Raw genomic sequence first — 24,126 nt, forward strand, 5'->3', positions numbered from 1 at the left:
TTCTAGCGTATGGAGAACTAGGGTTTGCCAGAAAACAACATATTGAAACTAACAACAACATGGGAACAAACCCCTCTGTAGATTCCCTCTGGGACTTTATATAGACTACGTATATGATAAAGAGCGTATGGGCAAGCAAATTCATCATATACAGAGAAAGGTTAGCTAAGCTTCTACCACAGTGCATGTGGAGCTCAGTAGTTCCATGTTATGATAATAGCCTTTCTCTGGTCTTATCTACTCTACTGCTCCTCTGTGGAACCCAAAGGGCCCTATTAGACACATCCATTAGAGCTGCTGTTTCCCTTCCAAAAAAGGCTTTATGAGAAAAGACTGAAGCCATACGAACGGGACCAGACTCCCACACTACAGACCCCATCATCATTTGGCAGAGGTAGAGATAGATAGGAAAAAAGAATGCCACCGTTCCTCTGGTGCTGGGAATGGATGGGCTCTGAAAAGAGGATGTCTGGCCTTCTGCTCACAGATTAAACAAATATATTACAGTGTAGTGTTCTCCTCCCAGTGGTATTGATGGAGGGAGAGCGATAAGGGGGGGGGGGGGGGGGGACAGAAAGAGAGAGAGAGATGGCTTGGCTGTCACTGCCTGGCTGCAGACAAGGCTTCATAATGTGCTGTATTGTATCTGCTGATATTTGCTCAGCTTATTGCTCCCCAACCACACGTGTCGATCGTCTCTCATTGGCTGTCTCTCTCTACGTGCCTATCACGGCCAGTCCAAGCAAAGCCCTGGCCCCCTTTTTGTTCTGAGAAAGGGAAAATGTATGAGAATGTGCCAGCGCAAAGCAAACATACATCTATATCTGGGTTCTGGGTTCTTTTGTTTGTCTGTGTTGGCTATGACCCAGTTCCTTTGCGGTGAGGTCGACTGTACTGATCGGGTATAGCTTATGTATGATCTGGACATACTACTTGTGTACAGTGAGCCAGCAGAGCGTCTCAAAGAAAAGAAACGTAAAAAAATATTGGGACACAGACCCTAAGGATTCAAGGAGACCCCGATGTCATCAATGACATCCTGTTCTCCTCTACCTACTACTGTACTTCCAAGCCAGGCTCTCATAACCTGAGCATATAGCCTCCTATCCCAGAAGTGTTTTCTGATGGGAAAGAACCAAATTGGTTTGAACACTATGGGGGAAGCTCCCCATAGTCCATAGGAAGTCTAAGTGGAGCCTCACTTGGTGAGATATGGCATCCGTTTCATAGTTGAACAGATTTTTTATACATGTATCGCTTTGATCCTGTATGCTCCAGTGTGGTTAACCCCTGAGAGGATAGACTGCCTCTTTCTCTCTCACTCATTCACTCACTCACTCACTCACACACACTCTCTCTCTCTCTGTCTCTCTCTCTCTCTCTCCCTCTCTGTCTCTTTCTCTCTCTCAGCTGCCTGTGCTATTTCCAAGCCAAAGTGCTCATCACTCATCCATTATTCACTCTACTGTTTCTGTTTCTGTTTTCACATCCACCATTTAGCCCCAGCCCCTGCAGTGGGGCCAACGGTTATTTTAAGAATCTGTTTTCCTTCTATTTTATTGCCTGAGTAAAACACTCTCTCCTTTCCACTCGAACCATTTTAATACAGCAAGTCCTAGATATGGATCAGATAGTGCCCAGGGTTCTACTTAAGTGATAATGCCTGAGAAGCCGGTGTTTGGAGGATATATTGCCATGGGTGTTGTTAGGCCCGAGACAAAGTCGAGCTGTCACAGTAATGGGACAACAATATTTATTCTGACTTCAACAGGAAAAAAGATCAATGACTACTCATGTAGCTGAGATGCTGGCTTGGCACAATAAATTCCCACATGTACACAAACATGGTGTGAAATCATAATGCATTTCCAAAGCATACTGTACTGCAGGATATTCCTACCAGCTCTCACGGTCTCAAGTCAGAATTAGACGTTCGTCCATGTTTCTCAAATGTCAAATTTGGAAGTTGTTCCAAACGTCAAAGTGTTTAAGGTTAAGTTTAGGCATTAACTCTGCATTTTTAATGTTAGGGTTAAGTTCAGGCATTAACTCCACATTCTTAAGGTTAGGCATTAACTCAGAATGGTTAAGGTAAGGGTTAAGGTTTGGAGTTATATCAAAAACAATTTTTTATCACTGGATTCGACCTTGCAATTGGAATCAGAGGCAGATGTTTAAATAAGATGAATGAGTCACATTGTGTTCATCCATTATTATGTGCAAGGCTCAGTAGGAAGGAACCCTTGGGGACCCTTGTAAAAGGTAGGTCTACATAGCGAGGTGGGGACGGCGTGCAGTGTGTTATGACATAGTAAAAGGTCATTTCCATGTGAAATGACTCATGAGCACCAACATGTGAAGTTTATAGGAGCATGTCAAATTGGGTGTCAAATGAAAGCTAAGAGTCTATATTCTTTAGAAATTAAGGCGTATATTTTAATGTTTCCACAATTTTCCCATCCTAAAAATGTGGAATAAGCAAAGGCTTTGATTTCTGGTCAAGCAGATGGTAAGGGGTCTTAGAAAACATCTACTAGAAAAAGTAACAGTAAAGACCCCTGCCAACTAATATCAACACTTATATTTAGTTTTGGAGATATTGTTCTTCCTTCTGTAAGTTTAAGAAACATTGCCTTACATGCTGACCACAATGCTCGTGTTGCAAAATACAGTGAGGGAAACAAGTATTTGATCCCCTGCTGATTTTGTACGTTTGCCCACTGACAAAGAAATGATCAGTCTATAATTTTAATGGTAGGTTTATTTGAACATTTCTGGCTCCCAGGTGCCTTTTATACAGGTAATGAGCTGAGATTAGGAGCACACTCTTAAAGGGAGTGCTCCTAATCTCAGTTTGTTACCTGTATAAAAGACACCTGTCCACAGAAGCAATCAATCAATCAGATTCCAAACTGTCCACCATGGCCAAGACCAAAGAGCTCTCCAAGGATGTCAGGGACAAGATTGTAGACCTACACAAGGCTGGAATGGGCTACAAGACCATCGCCAAGCAGCTTGGTGAGAAGGTGACAACAGTTGGTGTGATTATTCGCAAATGGAAGAAACACAAAAGACCTGTCAATCTCCCTCGGCCTGGGGCTCCATGCAAGTTCTCACCTCGTGGAGTTGCAATGATTATGAGAACGGTGAGGAATCAGCCCAGAACTACACGGGAGGATCTTGTCAATGATCTCAAGGCAGCTGGGACATAGTCACCAAGAAAACAATTGGTAACACACTACGCCGTGAAGGACTGAAATCCTGCAGCGCCCGCAAGGTCCCCCTGCTCAAGAAAGCACAAATACAGGGCCGTCTGAAGTTTGCCAATGAACATCTGAATGATTCAGAGGAGAACTGGGTGAAAGTGTTGTGGTCAGATGAGACCAAAATCGAGCTCTTTGGCATCAACTCAACTCGCCGTGTTTGAAGGAGGAGGAATGCTGCCTATGACCCCAAGAACACCATTCCCACCGTCAAACATGGAGGTGGAAACATTATGCTTTGGGGGTGTTTTTCTGCTAAGGGGACAGGACAACTTCACCACATCAAAGGGACGATGGACAGGGCCATGTACCGTCAAGTCTTGGGTGAGAACCTCCTTCCCTCAGCCAGGGCATTGAAAATGGGTCGTGGATGGGTTTTCCAGCATGACCCAAAACACACGGCTAAGGCAACAAAGGAGTGGCTCAAGAAGAAGCACATTAAGGTCATGGAGTGGCCTAGCCAGTCTCCAGACCTTAATCCAATAGAAAATCTGTGGAGGGAGCTGAAGGTTCGAGTTGCCAAACGTCAGCCTCGAAACCTTAATGACTTGGAGAAGATCTGCAAAGAGCAGTAGGACAAAATCCCTCCTGAGATGTGTGCAAACCTGGTGGCCAACTACAAGAAACGTCTGACCTCTGTGATTACCAACAAGGGTTTTGCCACCAAGTACTAAGTCATGTTTTGCAGAGGGGTCAAATACTTATTTCCCTCATTAAAATGCCAATCAATTTATAACATTTTTGACATGCGTTTTTCTGGATTTTGTTGTTGTTATTCTGTCTCTCTCACAGTTCAAATAAACCTACCATTAAAACTATAGACTGATCATGTCTTTGTCAGTGGGCAAACGTACAAAATCAGCAGGGGATCAAATACTTTTTTCCCTCACTGTAAATGTACACATACATGTTATTCAATCATTTCATCTAAACTGCTCATGCGCGTCAACGAACGTCTGCGTAGCCAGGCGCTAAAACAGAATAAATAAAATAAACTTGGTTCTATTTTTGACACGTGACGTGCTGCAAGTCCCGCCTCTCCCATCTCCTCATTGGTTTTTAGGAGCATATACCCACGTGGGTGATTGAAAGATGAACTGAGGTCCACACTCCAGTCCAGTTGGTGGTGGTAATGCACCTTAAAGTTGGTTGCCAACTGACATATAAAGTCCACATAAGAAGAAGAAGAAGAAGAAGAAGAAGAAGAAGAAGAAGAATGTGGACAACCGCGGCATTGAAACGAGCCTACAATGAAAACTAATGGGACTGTAGCGACTGTGTTAGCATCAAAATCCGGGGTGTGAACTAAATTTCGATTCAGCGTTGATTGACATGGTAATGGCCCAATAGTATTGGAGAAAAGTTGAAAAAACGGACCCCGCTGACACTGTACGTTAAAGTGTGACATGTCACAACATAACGTACGGCACGCATTATTCAACTAATTCTGTGCCGTACAGCCTCTTTCCACCAGGTGTAGTGCTTCTAAAAACAAGAAATTATCAATGGTGAGTTCATCATTTACATTACATTTACGTCATTTAGCAGACGCTCTTATCCAGAGCGACTTACAAATTGGTGCATTCACCTTATAGCCAGTGGGATAACCACTTTACAATATGTTTTTTTTTCTTTGGGGTGGGGTAAGGGGGGGTAGAAGGATTACTTTATCCTATCCCAGGTATTCCTTAAAGAGGTGGGGTTTCAAGTGTCTCCGGAAGGTGGTGAGTGACTCCCCTGTCCTGGCGTCGTGAGGGAGCTTGTTCCACCATTGGGGTGCCAGAGCAGCGAACAGTTTTGACTGGGCTGAGCGGGAACTGTGCTTCCGCAGAGGTAGGGGGGCCAGCAGGCCAGAGGTGGATGAACGCAATGCCCTCGTTTGGGTGTAGGGACTGATCAGAGCCTGAATCAATAGTTAATTCAATCAATTGTTAATTTTTCGCCTAATCACTGAGAGCCATCATGGCTCTCAAAAACCATGACACCCACAGTTTAATTGTGAAAATAAATGTAGCGCCGCCCTAAAAACCCTATTCAAATTCGACACAAACCTTCAAATAGGTATGTAATGAGACATTATATAAACTCTTTATCGTGTTTTATTTACATTTTACAGGTAATAAGTTGGACAAATCGGGTGAAAAAAGCCGGTTCCCCACACGACATATCTCCCCCTTTCACTATGACGCAGTAGCTTTCACTTCCCCACCCGCCATTTTTAAAAAGACCCAGAGGAGCTCCATTGCTTTCTTCGATCATGCAGAGACGGGCAGCATGAAGGTCTCGTCATTGACTTTGCTGGAAAGGGGAGAAATTCTGCTTTACAATGGTATTCATATAACAGTTGACCTGGAAGTATTATGTTTTTGGGGCACTAAAATAAGGTCAAATGTACGGAACAGCGTGATGTACAAAAGTACGTTAGCTACCGTTACTACTGAAGAAGGAGAGATTACTAGGTTTCCCCTTTTATCTGTGTATTAAAAGTCGGAGTAGAGAACACACGAATTTGTGTGACTCAAAATGAGTCAGAATTCTACAAAGATCCAGAAAAAAGGACCTCCAAACACCGGCTTTGAGGGCATTATCACTTTTATACAACAGGTTACCAACATATTCAAGTAATGATTGACATATTTTCATTCAAAACGTTATTTGGATTAATTTATTCATACTATTTCATCCTTCCACAAGATATAGTCCCGACACAAATCTAGGGTTGCTACCCAAGCTGGCTGGTCGTTCATTCTATCGACTCGGTTGCCAGAGACACAACCCAGTCGTTCAGTCTTTTTTTTCTGTATCTATGAACGCGACCCAATCTTTGGTTCTAAATGTTCCATTGCCATACTGGCTGGCAATGTTCTTATCCTTGCTTGCTAGCTAGCCAACCAAGCCTAATTTACAGTCACGTCAAAAAGTGCAGCCAGAATAACAGCAAAGTAGCTGCATTTGCATTTGCTTAAGCTTTTTTCTAGTGATATTTATTTGGATACATCCATAACAATGAGCTAATGAGGTGCGATTTCACCTGTCATAGAAAATGTGCTCACTCGTCAGGACATTGTTGTTCAGAGGAGCTAGCCAACAACACAGCTAACACAATCACTTCAAACTGACTGCAAACTAGCTACTCTTCGTTTCGTTTGACCTTTTTCCAATTTAAATGTATTTGTATATATCCCAAAAAATTATGTCAGCTGATTCATGATTTCGACTGGCTGAGAAACGCTGCCTGCCTGTCTGTCTCGCCCCGACTTATTCATTACTATGGGACAGCAGGAGATCGAATTTGAATATTGAAACAATGTTGCAAATGTTGGTTTATATAAATCTCCGCTGTTGAAAACGAAATGTTAGTCTAAAAGAAATGTGAGATAATGTCTAGATGCTTTTTATAGTGGAGATCAAGTTTATAAATTGCTTGGCTGGGCTGATGAGACAGTGGATTGCGCAGTCAGATGGAACAGACTAAATAGGCATTTTAACGTCATAGATTTAGCCGGTGTTAACTTGTGGAATAGACGCCGGCTGGAATGCGGTTTTAACCAATCAACATTCAGGATTAGACCCACCTGTTGTAAAATGTATGTTGTTTCAGTAGTAGAGTGTACCTGTAGCTGTTAAAAACAAAGAGGAGAAACAGAATAGGTTTGTTGTACGTGCAAGACAAATTCCCTCCCCAATAAAGTTTCTCTATTCTATTCTATTCTATCATAGTCAATTACATTTAAACCTGCACCACTGAATGCAGTCTGGAGGGGAGAGCAGGACCAAGTGGAAAATGTTGACTGCAGCCTCTAGCTGTAACCTTTCCCTGTTCTGTTCTGCTGTGTGTCGTGGGTGGTGGAGAAGGGGGTGGAAAATAAGAAATCTATGGAGGCCTTGACTCTGTACAGTACATTGTGTGCTTGGTGGGAATAATGGATAACTGAACTGCTTATCAGTGGGGCACAAGGAGTTGTTGACATCAGAGGCTCCCTGGATAGGGGCTATGTTCCAACACTATCAGCCGGTCCCAATTCACCCCCTAGTCCTTCCCTTTGACCATATCCATTTGATGTTTTGCAGATCTGTAAAGTGTTAGCAATATGGTTGAAGCTCCACCACTGCACTGCTTATACCTATCCAGACGCTTCAGATCTGGAAACGGCAAAGGGTTATGGCCAAGGGGAGGGAGTATGGAGTGAAGTGGGACTGGCTGGCTTCCTTTCCTTGTGACCTTTCCTTCCACTAACAGACAGATGAAAGGGTTGTAGCGGTCTCTATCACTGTCTCTTCAGCTGTCAATGCAATTCAAATAAGAATTCAACAAGGAGGAAAGGAAGCTATTCAAATGTATTGGGACTTGGCCAAGCTATTAGGACATGCCCTTTAATTGCTTCTTTACTGGATATTTTCTGTAGACTAAACATCCCTCACTGCAAGAAAAAAAACAAAAAAAAACGTTTGGTATTTGTTTCATTAGTCCATTGATGACATAGCCCAAAATGTTGCTTGTCAGCAATCAAGTTTTCAAGATATGTAACTTTAAAAATACAGAAATCATCGCCATACGGGGATGATATATGTATCTTGAAAACTTGATTGCTGACAAGCAAAACGTTTTGGGACAATGTCAACAATGGACTAATTAAACAAAAACCAAAAGAGAGTTTTGGGGTGGAATTTTCCTTTAAAGTCTCTGTGGAAATCAGCTCAGAACCTCTACCTCTCACTGATTAGGGCTCACAGGATTCCCCCAATATCACTCTCTCTCTTTCTCTTTCTTTCTTTCTTTCTTTCTTTCTCTGTCTCGCTTTCTTTCTTTCTTTCTTTCTTTCTTTCTTTCTTTCTTTCTTTCTTTCTTTCTTTCTTTCTTTCTTTCTTTCTTTCTTTCTTTCTTTCTTTCTTTCTTTCTTTCTTTCTTTCTTTCTTTCTTTCTTTCTTTCTTTCTTTCTTTCTTTCTCTCCCCTGAGTCCTCATTTATACAACTTCCTCTCCTTGTCCCCTTTGTCCCTAATTCTCCCTTTCCTGTCCTCTCCATCTCCTACCCTCTTCCCGGTCTCTCTCTCCCTGTCCATTTTTGTCACCAACTTCCTCCGTTCCATCTTCTCTCCTCCCCAAATGTGTTTCTTCTGTCTTTCATCCATATTTAAAATGTTTTCTGTTTAATTTCTCTCTTACTCTCTGCAGAATGACACCTGGTCGGAGCTGTATTCGTTTGCAGTGTTCAAGGCGATGAGCCACATGCTGTGTATCGGCTACGGTCGGCAGGCCCCAGAGAGCCTGTCTGATATCTGGCTCACCATGCTCAGTATGATCGTCGGGGCCACCTGCTATGCTGTGTTCATAGGCCACGCCACCGCACTCATCCAGTCCCTGGACTCGTCCCGACGACAGTACCAGGAGAAGGTAAGGAGCCTCTCCCGTCATCAATTCTGTTCTAACTATTGTGATGATCATGTTGCCTGAATGGTGCAGTGAAAATATAGCTTCCTTTCCTGTGTATTAATACATGAATAATTAATGAATAAATGAACTACCATTACTCCTTTAGTTCTAGACTATTCTTCATATTCATATTAACAATTACATAGTAAAATGTAGTGATAATTAATAAAGTAAGAATTATTTTATTTTATTATTGAACCACTAGGGACCATTTTGTTTTACCTAGTAGGTAGAAAAAATATAATTTTCTATATAATTCTTATTAGTGGTTATGAATTGACCATGTTCAATTTGACTGCACTATTTTCTTTGATCCAAGTTAGCCCACATATTTGAGGGTTTATTAAGAAGAGAGAGGGGAGAGAGAGAAAGAGAGGAGATATTGCGTGTTTCTCCGTTCTCCTTACAAGCCGTGCTCAAGTTTCTTTCCCTTCACAAACCACAGCCTCTGAGGACCGGAGAGGGAATCCAATCATCAAATTAGGAATTGAGTTGTGTAAAGCCACAAAATAATTTTAAATCAATTAAATGAATCATGGTACATTATTGAGGGGGTCAAATTGACCGGTCTCTAATATTGAGGGGTTCATGACCCCCCTGTCCCCCCCACAAGTTATGCGCCTGTGTGTGTGTGTGATGAGGTGTGAATGACGGAGTCAGGCGCAGGAGGTAAATCACCGAAATCAAGAGTTTATTCAGTGTACAATAATGTAGCGCATATAACGACAGAACGAAACTAGCACAAGGGAAAATCAACTTTGGCTGCATACAAGTAAAGAGTAGCTCAACCGAGCTACTCACTCTCACAACGAACAATCACTCACAAAGGACAAGGGGGCAGAGGGAACACTTATACACAGACTAATGAGGGAATGAGTACCAGGTGTGTGTGATTGACAAGACAAGACAAATGGAGTGATGATAAATGGAGCGGTAGTGGCTAGTAAGCCGGTGACGACGAACGCCAAAACCTGCCCGAGCAAGGAGGAGGGGCAACCTCGGCTGAATTCATGACAGTGTGTTTGTATGTGTGTTTGTTGTGTGTGTCTCAGTCAACCGATCTCAACCTAATTGAACACTTATGGGAGATTCTGGAGCAGCGCATGAGACAGCGTTTTCCACCACCATCAAGAAAACGCCAAATTATGGATTTTCTTGCGCAAGAATGGTGTCGCATCCCTCCAATAGATTTCAAGTATGGAGTGATTTCGGCGCAAACAGAAATTGTTTTTTAATTTTATTATTTTGATTTTGTGTTAGGATATTGCATTTGAATTGAATGTTTTTGACTGTTTAAAGCACAAATCAAATGTGTATTTCATGATTTTAAACTGAATTGAATGAGTATTGCATTCAGTTAAAAAAAAGAATGTCAATTGAATATTCTAATGCAATATTGTATATATTCAGTTTCAATATGGTAGATATTGCAGCTATTGTCAAGTTTACAAACCATAATTTCAAGTTAATCAAAGTTTCATATATTCAACTTCTCAGATGCATTCAGATTCAGTTTTCAAATTCAGTTCTCTAAATTCAGATTCAAAACCAGAGACAACATCCTGGGCCCGGTTTCCAAGAGCATCTTAAGTAAGGCTAAGTTCATCATTAGATCCTTCGTAGGAGCATCGTTAAAACTCCGAGCTGTTTCCCAAAGCCATTGTTATTAAAGTTGCACTTGAAAACGCTCGTAATCTAACGGCTCCCTCAGACCCCTCGTAGAACAGCTACAGTGGCTTGCGAAAGTATTCACCCCCCTTGGCATTTTTCCTATTTTGTTGCCTTACAACCTGGAATTAAAATGGATTTTTGGGGTGTTTGTATCATTTGATTTACATGCCTACCACTTTGAAGATGCAAAATATTTTTTTATTGTGAAACAAACAAGAAATTAGACACAAATACAGAAAACTTGAGCGTGCATAACTATTCATATGTTTGGGGAGTCTCCCACATGTCTTTTGGTGAAAACCAAACGTGTTTGCTTATTTTTTTCTTAAAGCAATGATTAATGCCCTCCTTGCCTGGTCCGTGGGTTTTGGTGGGCGGCCCTCTCTTGGCAGGTTTGTTGTGGTGCCATATTATTTCCATTTTTTAATAATGGATTTAATGGTGCTCCGTGGGATGTTCAAAGTTTAGGATATTGTTTTATAACCCAACCCTGTACCACAACTTAGTCCCTGACCTGTTTGGAGAGCTCCTTGGTCTTCATGGTGCCGCTTGCTTGGTGGTGCCCCTTGCTTAGTGGTGTTGCAGACTCTGGGGCCTTTCAGAACAGGTGTATATTCTGGGATCATGTGACAGATCATGTGACACTTAGATTGCCCACAGGTGGACTTTATTTAACTAATTATGTGAGTTCTGAAGGTAATTGGTTGCACCAAATCTTATTTAGGGGCTTCATAGCAAAGGGGGTGAATACATATGCATGCACCACTTTTCCGGTATTAACTTTTTCGATTTTTTTGATAAAAGTTATTTTTTTCATTTCACTTCACCAATTTGGACTATTTTGTGTATGTCCATTACATTAAATCCAAATAAAAATTCATTTAGATTACAGGTTGTAATGCAACAAAATAGGAAAACGCCAAGGGGGATGAATACTTTTGCAAGGCACTGTAAGTGCTGCGTTTTTTTGCCCTCCCGCGTCACTTTATACACAGAAGATCTCCGCTAAACATAGAATCACATGGTTCATCTGTCTCTGTGAACCGGTAACTTCAGAACAAAGTTGACTACAAATACAAAGTTGCCAATGTCTTTGCAATTGATACAAACAAGCAACGTTTAAAAAGATGCTTCAAATTAAAACCGAGATGACTGCATAAAAATATAAACAGTAAGCTATAGGCCTATTTCAATCATATTGAAATACATTTCCTGTTCAATAAATAAAGTTTTATTTTGCTACTTGTAGGCTACTGTCTGTAATTTGTCTCAACTTATTTCATGATGTGTAGCGTAACATGTGCTCAATGATGTGCCAAATCGGTGATTTAGTGCATTGTTATTGGGTAAGCATTAGAATAAACCGCTTCAATATTTGCAGCTGTAGGTGGTAATATTTCTCTAGGAGCTGATCCGTTGTCAGTATTGTGAAATAATTACAATGTTAAGGAAAGATTTGAATGGAGAAAGCTGATCCGAGAGCAGCGCTTCCTTTCTTTCGATCCTATCAGTATCGACACATGCTCCAACTATGCACTTAGCGACCATTCTGTCTGCGTTGTGTTTTGGGAAACGCATGTTACATCTTCGGCCGTTGTAGGAAAGATGCATTGTTAAAATACTCGAAAGCCTAAGTTCCATCGCTATCGGGAAACCGGGCCCTGCTACTTTACCAGCCAGGAAGGGTAGAGGAGAACAGATAGAATCAAGCACTCTCTGCAGAAGCTTCTGGCGGTTTCTGAAGCCAATTTGGCATGTTGAAAACATTTTCCCTATGAATTTGGCACTGGCGTTTGTACCGCTTTGGCTATAAGCTATTATGACCGCATTCCTGAAAGCTAAGACTCTCTGGAGCATGGATTTGCATTCTGTTCCCCTCTATGATGATCATAGCTCGCCTTAGAAGGGAGTGTCACAGAAAACGCAATTTGGGCCCCATAAGAATATAGTTGAATAGCCCTTCTAAGGATAGCCCTACTTAATCTTGTGACTTTGACCCAGGTCTCCTGCATGTCACAAGACTGTGTTAGCCCACTTAGACAAAGCCCATAGGGATTAGTCCAGGAAGCTAACATAAGTCTTCAAGTCTGCAGCAAGGTTCATCGAACCACCTTGGTTACATTTCGCCCCCCTTTGACCTCATACTCAGAGATCACGGCACCAATATACTGTAAGTGAGGCCTACTGCACAACAACAACATTTTCTGTGGCAAACAGAAGCAGAATTATCTGTGCACCCCATTTAATGAGAGTGCAACAGAGGATGTTTGGTGACCCGTCCATGTGATGAGTAGCCTCGTAATTACCAGACTGATTACCACGTGTAGCGAACCATTCATGTAAGCTTGCGGGATCAGGCCGTTCACAAGGCTATGTGATGAGCAACCTTAGCTGAGACATGAAGACATGTTTTAGTTTGACTGATAGGGTTCTAACGCAGGTCTCCTGTGCACCAGACAATTCAACTTTTCAGGTCTCAGAAAAGTTACTCATCACATAAGCGTGTTCACCGAACCAGCTGTGTTACACTTCACCCCCCTTTGACCTCCTCCTTGAAGAGACCCATCCAAGTCCCAGGACCAATGCCTAGGCTTTAGCTCAATAGGCTAACACAGCCTTAACCCAGTCAGTCACATGTTAACAATTTGCCCGAAATGGCCAGTCCGCCCCTGCTTGAAGCTAGACTATGTCTAACACAAATGAACACATGTCAAACTAACACATCATTACATAAGCATGGATCACCAAACCACGGAAGTAACTTTGCTGGATCTTGAAGACTTACACTGAGGGTACATAACATTAGGAACACCTGCTCTTTCCATGACATAGACTGCCCAGGTGAATCCAGGTGAAAGCTATGACCTGTTAAATTCACTTCAATAAATGTAGATGAAGGGGAGGAGACAGGTTAAATAAGGATTTTTAAGCCTTGAGACATGTATTGTGTATGTGTGCCATTCAGAGGTGAATGGGCAAGACAAAAGATTTAAGTGCCTTTGAACGGGGTACAGTAGTAGGTGCCAGGCGCACCGGTTTGAGTGTGTCAAGAACTACAACACTGCTGGGTTTTTCGCACTCAACAGTTTCCCGTGTGTATCAAGAATGGCCCACCACCCAAAGGACTTCCAGCCAACGGCCAGCTAGTGGTTGAAAATGGGTCATTGATGAAAGAGGACAAAAGAGGCTGACAGGGATTGTGCAGTGCAACAGAATGGCTACAGTTCAGTACAACATTGGTGCCCAAAGACCCATAAAATAATGGGTTATGGCAACTGACGGCCTTACAGAGTTCCACTTCTTTCAGCAAAAAACAAGAAACTGCAGTTGCAGTGGGTTAAGGAACAAAAATACTGGACACTGGAGAATTGGAAAAACATTGCCTGGTCTGACGAATCCCAGTTCCTGCTGTTTCATGCTGATGGGAGGACGAGGGTATGGAGAAAACCACATGAGTACATGCATCCATCATGCTGCATGTCAACACTTCAGGCTGGTGGTGGTGGTGTGATGGTGTGGGGTGTGTTTTCATGGCACACATTGGGCTTCTTGATAAATGTGGAGCAATGTTTGAATGCCACAGGTTATCTGAACATCATTTCTAATCAGGTGCATCCCCTCATGGAAGCGGTGTATCCATGTGTGAATGGATTTCTTCAGCAGGATAACGCCCCATGCCACAAAGCTAGGATAGTCCAGGAATGGTTCCACTAACATGACAGTACATTCAGCTTACTGCAGTGGCCTGCCCAGTCACCAGATCTCTACTATTCGGAGTAGAGGTCCATTACCAGGCAACTTGACACAACAGTGGAGTCAACATGGGCCAGCAGCCCTGTGGAACGCTTTCGACACCTTGTAGAGTCCATGCCATGACGAATTGAGGCTGTTCTGAGGGCAAAAGGGGTGCAACTCAATATTAGGAAGATGTTTCTAATATTTTGTACACTCAGTGTATATTAGTGTAGCAGATGGGGATCTCTGAAACTCAGTCATCAGCCTGAAGTGTCGCTCCTTATGCAATTGAAGAAGGCCTGTTTAAATAGCACGATGGGTTGGAATGCTTCAGGAGGGCGGTCACGTTAGTTTTCGAGGCAGAAGTCCTGAGTTCGAGTCTACAAATGAATTGAGTCAGGGGGAAGTGGTACTCGCTAAGCAGGCAGCGTGTCGTCCTTTACATGAACTTCCTGAACTTATCCCTATAGGCTTAAGCTAAGTGGGCTAACACAGTCTTGTGACTTGCAGGACACCTATTCCGAACCCAGTCAGTCACAAGAGCAAGATTAAATACATAAAGGCTATCTTTAGAAGGGCTATTTCAACTATATTCTCATGGGGGCCAAATTTTTGTTTTTGTTACACTCCCTTCTAATGCAGTCTGTGATCATCATAGAGGGGAACAGAAACCACATTCATGCTCCAGAGAGTCTTAGATTTTACCAAAGCGGTTCAAATGCTAGAGCCAAATTCATTGGAAGAAAATAAATTCAACATGCCACATTGGCTTCAGAAACCACCAGAAGTTTCTGTTTACCACAGTAAGTGTTTGATTCTATCTGTTCTCCTCTACCTTTCCTGGCTGGCAAAGTACCTGGGCCCGGTTTCCCAAAAGCAGCTTAAGGCTAAGTTCATCGTTAGAACCTTCGAAGGAACATCGTTAAAGCTCAGAGCTGTTTCCCAAAACCATTGTTATTAAAGTTTGCACTTGAAAATGCTCTTTATTTACAGACTGCCTCAGACCAGCTAAGTCCGTCGTTAGATGCGTTTATTCCCTACCGTGTCACTTTATACACAGAAGATCTCTGCTAAACATAGAATGTATGTAACCGCAGTTCTCTGAAGGAGATGAGAGAGACATCTCACTTTGGGACACGCCCTCTTTTGCGGGTCATTGGTTGAATTCTTATTCAATCACGCCTAACAGGCCAATCAGAGCTTTGTGGGTGTAAGCCCCGTGTGTCTATATAACACCCCGCCTTGCTCTTGTTTCCTCATTCTAAGAACTACCTCTTACACAAGTCGTGCCTGGTGAGTTTTCTCATTCATCTCCTTCAGAGACTCGGTTCAGCATCTCAATATGGGACACTTGCAAAATGCTCCAATAGCCTGTTGTGGTACATGGTAATGTACCTGATCCATCCCTGAACAGTGTCCATGATGTGGCAATTCCTCTAGTGGAATGTGCCCGGACACCCAGGGCAGACTGCAATCCACGACAACTGTACGCCTTGGCGATAGCCTCCACTACCCAGTGGGAGAGGTTTTGTTTGGACATAGCCCTACCCCGAGCAGGGTTGGCAAAGCAAATAAACAGTTGGTCACAACTCCGGAATGGCCTAGTCCTGTCCATGTAGATGCACATCGTGTGCACCTGACTCAACGTGTTAAGGCCCCGCTGCTCTGGAGAAGAGAACGGCGGCGGGTGGAAGGGAAAGAGGTCAGTGGCTTGACTACTATAAGTCATGGGAATGACCTTATGAATGAATGCGGCGTTAGGACGTATCGTAACCTTGGAGTAGTCAGGGGCAAACTGAGTGCATGAAGGATGAACCGAGATCGCATGAAGGTTGCTAACGCGCTTGGCCATGGCGAGCAACAGGGCCGTCTAATAAGACCATCTTAATAATAATAATAATAATATGCCATTTAGCAGACGCTTTTATCCAAAGCGACTTACAGTCATGCGTGCATACATTTTTTTTGTGTATGGGTGGTCCCGGGGATCGAACCCACTACCTTGGCGTTACAAGCGCCGTGCTCTACCAGCTGAGCTACAGAGATCCACTGTCTTCAGGGGTTCAAAGTGAACGCCTGTAAGCGTATCCAGAACCAGTGCCAAGTCCCATGTGGCAAGTGGCTTTGCAAGTGGCTTTGCGACCGGACGGAGACCTAGTCCTACATGGCAGGCTGAGATCGGCGCCAAGCAGACCTTAACGGTGGAAAAAGCCTTGCCCTTGTCTAGTAATTCCTATAGGAAGGAGAGAACGGCAGGGATGGAACACTGAAAGGGGACCAACTCGCGTCTCTCACAACACCTCTCGAATACCCTCCACTTCAGGTCTTAAAGACCTCTTGTGGAAGGGGCTCTGGCACGCTGAATTGTGGCAACCATGTTCAGAGGCAAGCCCACTGAGTCTAAGTTGGACCTCTCACAGGCCAGGCCCAGAGATCCATCAACTCGGGATGAGGTTGGAATATTTTGCCCTGTGCTTGGGATAGCAGATCCCTGCGCTGAGGAAGGTGCCATGGTTGCACATACAGGAGAGGTACAATCTCCGCCAGCCATGGCTTCCCAGGCCAATGCAGGGCTATCAGGATGAGGGATAGACCGTTCGATCTTACTCTGTCCAGAGTAGTGGGGGGATCAGGCCCACGGGAGGGAAGGCATACAGAAGCACGACTGGGCACTTGTGGGCCAGTGCATCCACGCCTAGAGGAGCGTTGTGATTCACACACCTCCTCGACAACTTCGGGATGAAGTTGCCACTCCCCTGATAGGGGGTTCCCCAGCGACAGTAAATCCGCACCCGAGTTTAGTCTGACTGGCACGTGTTGCTCTGAGAGACAACAGATGTTCGTTGCTCCATAGCAAGATCTTGAAGTTGACGGGAGTGCATTCCTCCTTGGCGGCTGATATACGCCACCGTAGACGTATTGTCTGACCTGACCATGATGAGGATTTTTCATTTAGATAAACAAAGTTAATCACAACATGACGAACACGGAGCCAGGGTTAAACATGGGTACATCTCTGTTGCTAGGCAAGAACTTAATTGGTTCCTCTCACTGGGTGTGTGTGAAATGGGGATCTGAACTCGGGTCGAATTCCTCGCTCTTATCTAATCCACGGCTGTCCTACCTAATCAGAGACTGAAACCAGACTGTTGCCTTTTGCCTCTCTCCTCAGACAAAGTCCTGAAAACGGAGCCAGAGTTGAACAGAGTTCAGACTAAACATGATTAATTACAGCATGACGGGAGGGGAGAGAGGGGTTGAGCTTGGGTATGTTTGAGAGATTGAGCGTGGACCTGTCATGTCCAACAATCAATCTCCAGGTCAAGCCAGGGTGAGCCGGGGTTGAACAGAGTTCAAACTGAACATGATTATTTTTGCATGACAAGGGCTTGATTGATTGTACCACCATTGTTTCCAAGCTGAATACAGAGAGGAGAGGTCAGATTTTGCCACTATCATGGACTGAGGAGGTGGGCGGAGCAGTCGGGAGGTGGAAACTGGAGACAGTGGTGGGAGAGCCCAAGAGGGAGGGGTTTTGAGCGAAGTGTGTGTGAAATGACTATATAAACTGAGAGCTGGGGGGTGGAGAAGGAGATGTTTTGCAAACCACCTCGGCTTTGTCTATCGTAATAAAGTATATCTTAATTCTACAGAAACTCTAAAAATACTTTGGTTCTTTGATCAGTATAAGGACGGATTTGCTCCAACAACCAGTACATGTTGGCCCTGTAGGAATGGACAGAAGTGCCTGAGGGCTAGTAACACAATGTAGAGCTTGAGAACGTTGATATGGGCTGTACTCATAGAGTCTGACCATACGCTGTTCACCGTACGCCCTTCGTGGTCTGCCCCCCATCCCGGTAGTGACGCATCCGTCATCACTACCTTGCTCATGAAGACTCTCCCAGTAGGGCAGCCCTGCGTCAAGAGGGATATGATATAGAAATTAAAATATATACCACTTAAAAGTAATGACTATATGTTCCACCCTTAAATATAGTTGTGAAATGTTCTTGTTTTCAGTATGATTAGTACTTTCTTAGTAGTGACTAATTATTACCCTCCGAAACTGTGTGAAAAGTGTTAGAATCATAAGACTATAAACTGATAATATGTGTAGCTTAGTTAGAAGTACAATGAGGCAGTCAGAATATTGTGAGAACGGCGATAACTGAGGAATGCAGGGAGTAGACTATGATAAGAACATGTATGTATGTATGTATGTATGTATGTGTGTGTGTGTGTGTGTGTGTGTGTGACCTGATGGTCAGGAGAGCAGTTTTCAAGTGGAAAACTACAACCCGCTTAAAGAGGGGTGGGATTTTTGTATGACGTGTGCGTATAAAAATATTGTACGACCATTTTGTGGCAGAATTCTCAATGAATAAAGGCCTGACTATGCAGACCGGGACTCTGTCCGTTTCTTGATCCAAAAGCATTACAACATTTTGGGAGACGCACAGAGACACTGAAATAGTTAGTTAAATGATCCTGTTATGAGACTTAATCAATCAAATGTATTTATAAAGCCCTTTCTACATCAGCAGATGTCACAAAGTGCTTATACAGAAACCCAGCCTAAAACCACAAAGAGCAAGCAGATGTAGAAGTGTGGTGGCTAGGAAAAACTCCCTAGAAAGGCAGGAACCTAGGAAGAAAACAAGAGAGGAACCAGGCTCTGAAGGGAGGCCAGTCCTCTTCTGGCTGTGTCGGGTGGAGATTATAAGAGTACATGGCCATTAAGGCCAGATCGTTCTTCAAGATGTTCAAACGTTCATTGATGACCAGCAGGGTCAAATAATAATCACAGTGGTTGTAGAGGGTGCAACAGGTCAGCACCTCAGGAGTAAATGTCAGTTGGCTTTTTATAGCCGAGCATTCAGAGGTCGAAACAGCAGGTGCGGTAGAGAGGGAGAGAGAGAGCGAGGGACAGAGAGAGGGAGAGGGAGAGGGAAAGAGAGGGTCGAAAACAGCAGGTCCGGGACAACGTAGCACGTCCGATGAATAGGTCAGGGTTCCATAGCCGCAGGCAGAACAGTTGAAACTGGAGCAGCAGCATGACCAGGTGGACTGGGGACGGGGACAGCCAGGAGTCGTCAGGATGGGTCTCTCCAGTGCCGATAGACACTTTGCAAGGAGAAGCACATGCCTGTGCCTGTGGAGAGACTGGTCCAAGCAGAGTGAGGTCACCCAACTCTGGAAGTCTTATGAGGAGGAGGAGCTTCTCCCTCCTCTGGGACTTCGTTGTCAACGGAGTCATCCTCGAGCAAGGACGAGGGCGGGGAAATACTTTCCATGTACTTCGCTCTACGTCTAATGATACTGGAGTGATAACTAGCGGGTGATGATAGCCAGCCTGAGTGATGATAGCCAGCTAGCCGAGCCGTCACGTGAAATACCAAGTGCCGAATCTGTGTGTAAACCAAGCAACTCAAGGTAGAACGCACAGTTAGGTTATCTTTCACACTAGAATGTAAAAGGGATGGTGCTTCAATGGTGGGGTAACACACTGTGAAGAAACAGCACGAATCTGAGTTTAGCCCAGAGGTTGCTAGCTAAACACCTGTTATGCTGTTAGCTCGCTAGCTATCTAAGACACTAGAAAGTTCAGCTAGTTAACTCCGAACGGTGGGAATCGAAGGAGAGTAAGAGACCACGGGTAGAAGAGCTAATACTACTGGAAACCTGCTATTATCAGGATGCCGCCCCAATTCAACTACAATTTCTGTTGGCACTGAAATCGCTCCACTTGTAGAATCCATTGAAGCTGTTCTGGCAGTTCGTAGTGGCCCAAAGCCCTATTAAGACACTATGTTGGTGTTTCCTTTATTTTGGCAGTTACCTGAAGGTACCAGAAAGTACCTGTAGTATAGTAGTTTTGCACCATATAGCTTCTCTGTAAATCCCAGGTAAATACCTGCAGGGCCCAACCAGTAAACTGTAGTGTTATTGAGTAGTGTTGCAGTAGTGTTGCCTGGTGTTAGCAGAAGCTATAGCAACACAACGCAGCGTGAGCAGCTCAGCAGCCCGGCTGTCTCCAAGCAGAGTCTCTGTAGCTGGGGAGCTGGGGGAGTGTCGTTGCCTCTCAGCAGCCAATCAGAGCGAGCGGGTGTGTTCGCCCAGGTCGCCGTGGGCTGGGGGTGGCAGAGGAGGAGTGGGGGGGGGGGGGGTTAGATGTGGGAGATGAGGGAAAGGTAGGGTGGGGGGATATGACGTCCCTCTGGGCAACAGCAGAATTGATGAGACAGCAGACCTGTGTGTCCTGCCGCCAATGTTGTCCTGACATTGGCCCCCTCTTTCCCTTTTTAACTCTCTTATACTCGATTGCCTTTCCCTGCCTCTCCCACTCTATCTCTCTCTCACACACACACTATCTCTCCTTCTCCATCTTCTTCTCCGTTTTCCCCTTTTCTGTCTTTCTACCTCTCTCTCCATTTCTCTCTCTCTCTATTTCTCTCTCTGTCTCTCTCTCCCTCTTTCTCCTTCCCTCTCTCTGGTGGCTGTGTCCTTCAGAGGTGCAGTGCTAACTGGATGCTACAGGGAGCCAAGTGAGGAGGAGGGGAGAAAGAGGAAGAGACCTGTGGGCTATAGAGGGTTCGAAGTCTCTTACCTCTTATACGTAAGCTTTCTATGCGCGCTATGCGATTGTTGGACATAGTCGGAGATTACGGAACAATGATAGTCATGGTTTTCTGGGAAGATCCTCTGTTATGGCAATGCTACTTTTCATGTCATGTCAAGGTCTCTCCTTTGAGGAGCTGAATGTAATATCAGTTTCCCCTGCTCTCACGTGATCAATGGCAGTGGCCGCTTTTACTGAACCTCCAGGCAGCAGACAGTGACAGGTTTACAACAGACAAAGTATTAAGGAAATCAGACAGAGCAGATGGAAGAGAGGCAGGGTGAATACTAATACAGAGATGATATATCCGAATTTTGGTGTTCTAGAATGTCCAGGTAAATGAAATATTTTCTTTCTGCCTCCCAGTGTAAATGTACTTCCATCTCAAAGTTCTTCAGGAAGTACATTTACACTGGTAGCCAAATTAAAGTCATCATGGTGAATAGAACAGAATTAAAGATTTGTAATAGAGATGTAATAACTCTTTAATTGGTCTGTACAGGTGTCTTTTATTTGAATTACTCACTCTCTAATGCTTCTGCATCGTTATCATTCTAGCACTCAACCATGCATTGCAGTGAGGCCAGGTCAATACAGAAACTCTCTCTCTCTCCTTATGATCTGTTGTCAATTTGTTCCGCAACTCTGCTTTGCGAGGGATTATGGTTCCTGAGCTGAGGACGACGATATGTTTATTAAAACGTCCAGAGAAGAAACTGCCAGGCCAGTGAAGCTGCTCGCTGCCAGAGGAATTTGCTATGCATCAAACTATTACTGAGTGTGACGATTTAAACATTCTCCCCCTGCTGACCCGGAAGAGTAGGTGCTGCCTTGACAACAGTTAATGGGGTTTCTAATAAAATACTAAATACTGAGTCAATCTGTCTTTGTGGGTTCACGCTGTAGCACAAGGGTGGCCACTACTAGCCAATCCTGGTCCTGGAGAGATAAAGTGGGTGCAGAGTTTTGTTCCAGCCCAGCATTGAAACACCTAATCCAATGAATCATGCAAGAGTCATTGGATTAATCAGGTGTGCTAGTGCAGGATTGGTCACCCCTGCTGTACCATATAACTTTAGACTTAGACTCTGTTATTATAGTAGCTTAGTGCTAAGCACGGGTCTTCCCATGACCAAGCTGCCTGGCTGAAGCATGTTTACATCTGTCTTCTCTCGGACACATATCCAATGAGTCACTGACCACCTCTATTACGAGGTGTTGGGTTCCATGTAAAACTCTTTCTACATGGAACCCAAAAGGGTTCTACCTGGAACCAAAGAGAGTTTTACCCGGAACCAAAAAGGGTTATCTCATGGGGACAGCCGAAGAACCCCTTTGGAACCTTTATAGCTCTTAGAATAGATGTACAGAAATCTATTCAGCCATTCAATGGAGACCACCATCCTGTGGTCATTAGGTCTCTCAGAGTGAATCTCAGTGTTATTTTCTTCTTCTGATTTCTTAATAATCCAATTATAACACAGCTGTGGTGACTTTAATGTTTCTGATGACCTAAAGCGTGTTGTTTTACCCACTGCTCAAGTCTCCTCTGCCGGGATGGGGAACGGGGAGACAGGCTTTGACTTGGCTGTCACCAGCCTCTCTCTCACTGCTAGATATATTCTAATGAAGCGATTTAGTCTGGAATGGATTAATTAGTTCTGCATCCGAAAGGCTGTCCACGCTGAACCAAAATAGAATTCCTCATGGTGGGGAGCGAGGATCCAGGGGAGAGGAAAAGGTAGAGAGGAGAGAGGGATGAGGGGAGGCCATTGGGTGGGTTTGAGATTAAACAGCTTTAAAGATGGATGTTGCAGAGACATGTACATGTACAGTGGCTTGCGAAAGTATTCACCCCCCTTGGCATTTTTCCTATTTTGTTGCCTTACAACCTGGAATTAAAATGGATTTTTGGGGGGTTTGTATCATTTGATTTACACAACCATGTCTGGGCTTTGACTAGGCCATTCCATGACATTTAAATGTTTCCCCTTAAACCACTCAAGTGATCCTCTGTCCCAGTCTCAAATCTCTGAAAGACTGAAACAGGTTTCCCTCAAGAATTTCTCTATATTTAGCGCCATCCATCATTCCTTCAATTCTGACCAGTTTCCTAGTCCCTGCCGATAAAAAACATCCCCACAGCATGATGCTGCCACCACCATGATTCACTGTGGGGATGGTGTTCTCGGGGTGATGACATAGCATTTTCCTTGATGGCCAAAAAGCTAAATTTTAGTCTCATCTGACCAGAGTACCTTCTTCCATATGTTTGGGGAGTCTCCCACATGGCTTTTGGGGAAAACCAAACGTGTTTGCTTATTTTTTTCTTTAAGCAATGACTTTTTCCTGGCCACTCTTCCATGAAGCCCAGCTCTGTGGAGTGTACGGCTTAAAGTGGCCCTATGGACAGATATTCCAATCTCCGCTGTGGAGCTTTGCAGCTCCTTCAGGGTTATATTTGGTCTCTTTGTTGCCTCTGATTAATGCCCTCCTTGCCTGGTCCGTGAGTTTTGGTGGGCGGCCCTCTCTTGGCAGGTTTGTTGTGGTGCCATATTCTTTCCATTTTTAAATAATGGATTTAATGGTCCTCTGTGGGATGTTCAAAGTTTCAGATATTTTTTTATAACCCAATCCTGATCTGTACTTCTCCACAACTTTGTCCCTGACCTGTTTGGAGAGCTCCTTGGTCTTCATGGTGCTGCTTGCTTGGTTGTGCCCCTTGCTTAGTGGTGTTGCAGACTCTGGGGCCTTTCAGAACAGCTGTATATATACTGAGATCATGTGACAGATCATGTGACACTTAGATTGCACACAGGTGGACTTTATTTAACTAATTATGTGACTTCTGAAGGTAATTGGTTGCACCAGATCTTATTTAGGGGCTTCATAGCAAAGGGGGTGAATACATAGGCACGCACCACTTTTCCGTTATTTATTTTGTAGAATTTTTTGAAACAAGTAATTTTTTTCATTTCACTTCACCAATTTAATAACCTTTAATAATGGCGCCGGAGAAGAAGGCTGCCGTTTTACAGCCCTCTAACCAATTGTACTATTATGTGTGTTTTTCTGCGTTATTTGTAATTTATTTTGTACATAATGTTTCTGCCATCGTCTCTTATAACCAAAAAGAGCTTCTGGAGATCAGGACAGCGATTACTCACCTCGTATTGGACGAAGATTTTTTCTTCAACGAGGCGGCCGCGAAGGATATCCTACAGACACACGACAAGGCCCAAATCCCCGTCATTCGCATGAGGAAGAGACAGAGATATCATTGACGTAGGTCGGGGTGCCTTGTAAGGATCCGACGGCGAGCGAGTAAACTGCCGCTCCCATCAATCCTATTAGCCAATCTTCAATCATTTGAGAATAAATCGGATGACTTAAGATTACGGT

At 44.0% G+C, this 24,126-nt stretch overlaps 1 protein-coding gene across 1 annotated transcript in view; it reads left to right on the forward strand.

Annotated features, from left to right (window-relative positions):
• The window catches only part of LOC311147019 (uncharacterized protein), a gene marked incomplete at both ends in the record, with an annotated part of 50,684 nt that overhangs the window by 13,427 nt on the left and 13,131 nt on the right, over positions 1 to 24,126 (forward strand). Inside the window, one exon of the mRNA XM_084183627.1 lies at positions 8,439 to 8,657. Within this exon, the coding sequence (XP_084039753.1) occupies positions 8,439 to 8,657 (219 nt within the window). The remainder of the gene's footprint in view (positions 1 to 8,438; positions 8,658 to 24,126) is intronic.

This window comes from Coregonus lavaretus, assembly GCF_964263955.1.
Source record: "Coregonus lavaretus genome assembly, chromosome: 19".
Classification (NCBI taxonomy): domain Eukaryota; kingdom Metazoa; phylum Chordata; class Actinopteri; order Salmoniformes; family Salmonidae; genus Coregonus; species Coregonus lavaretus.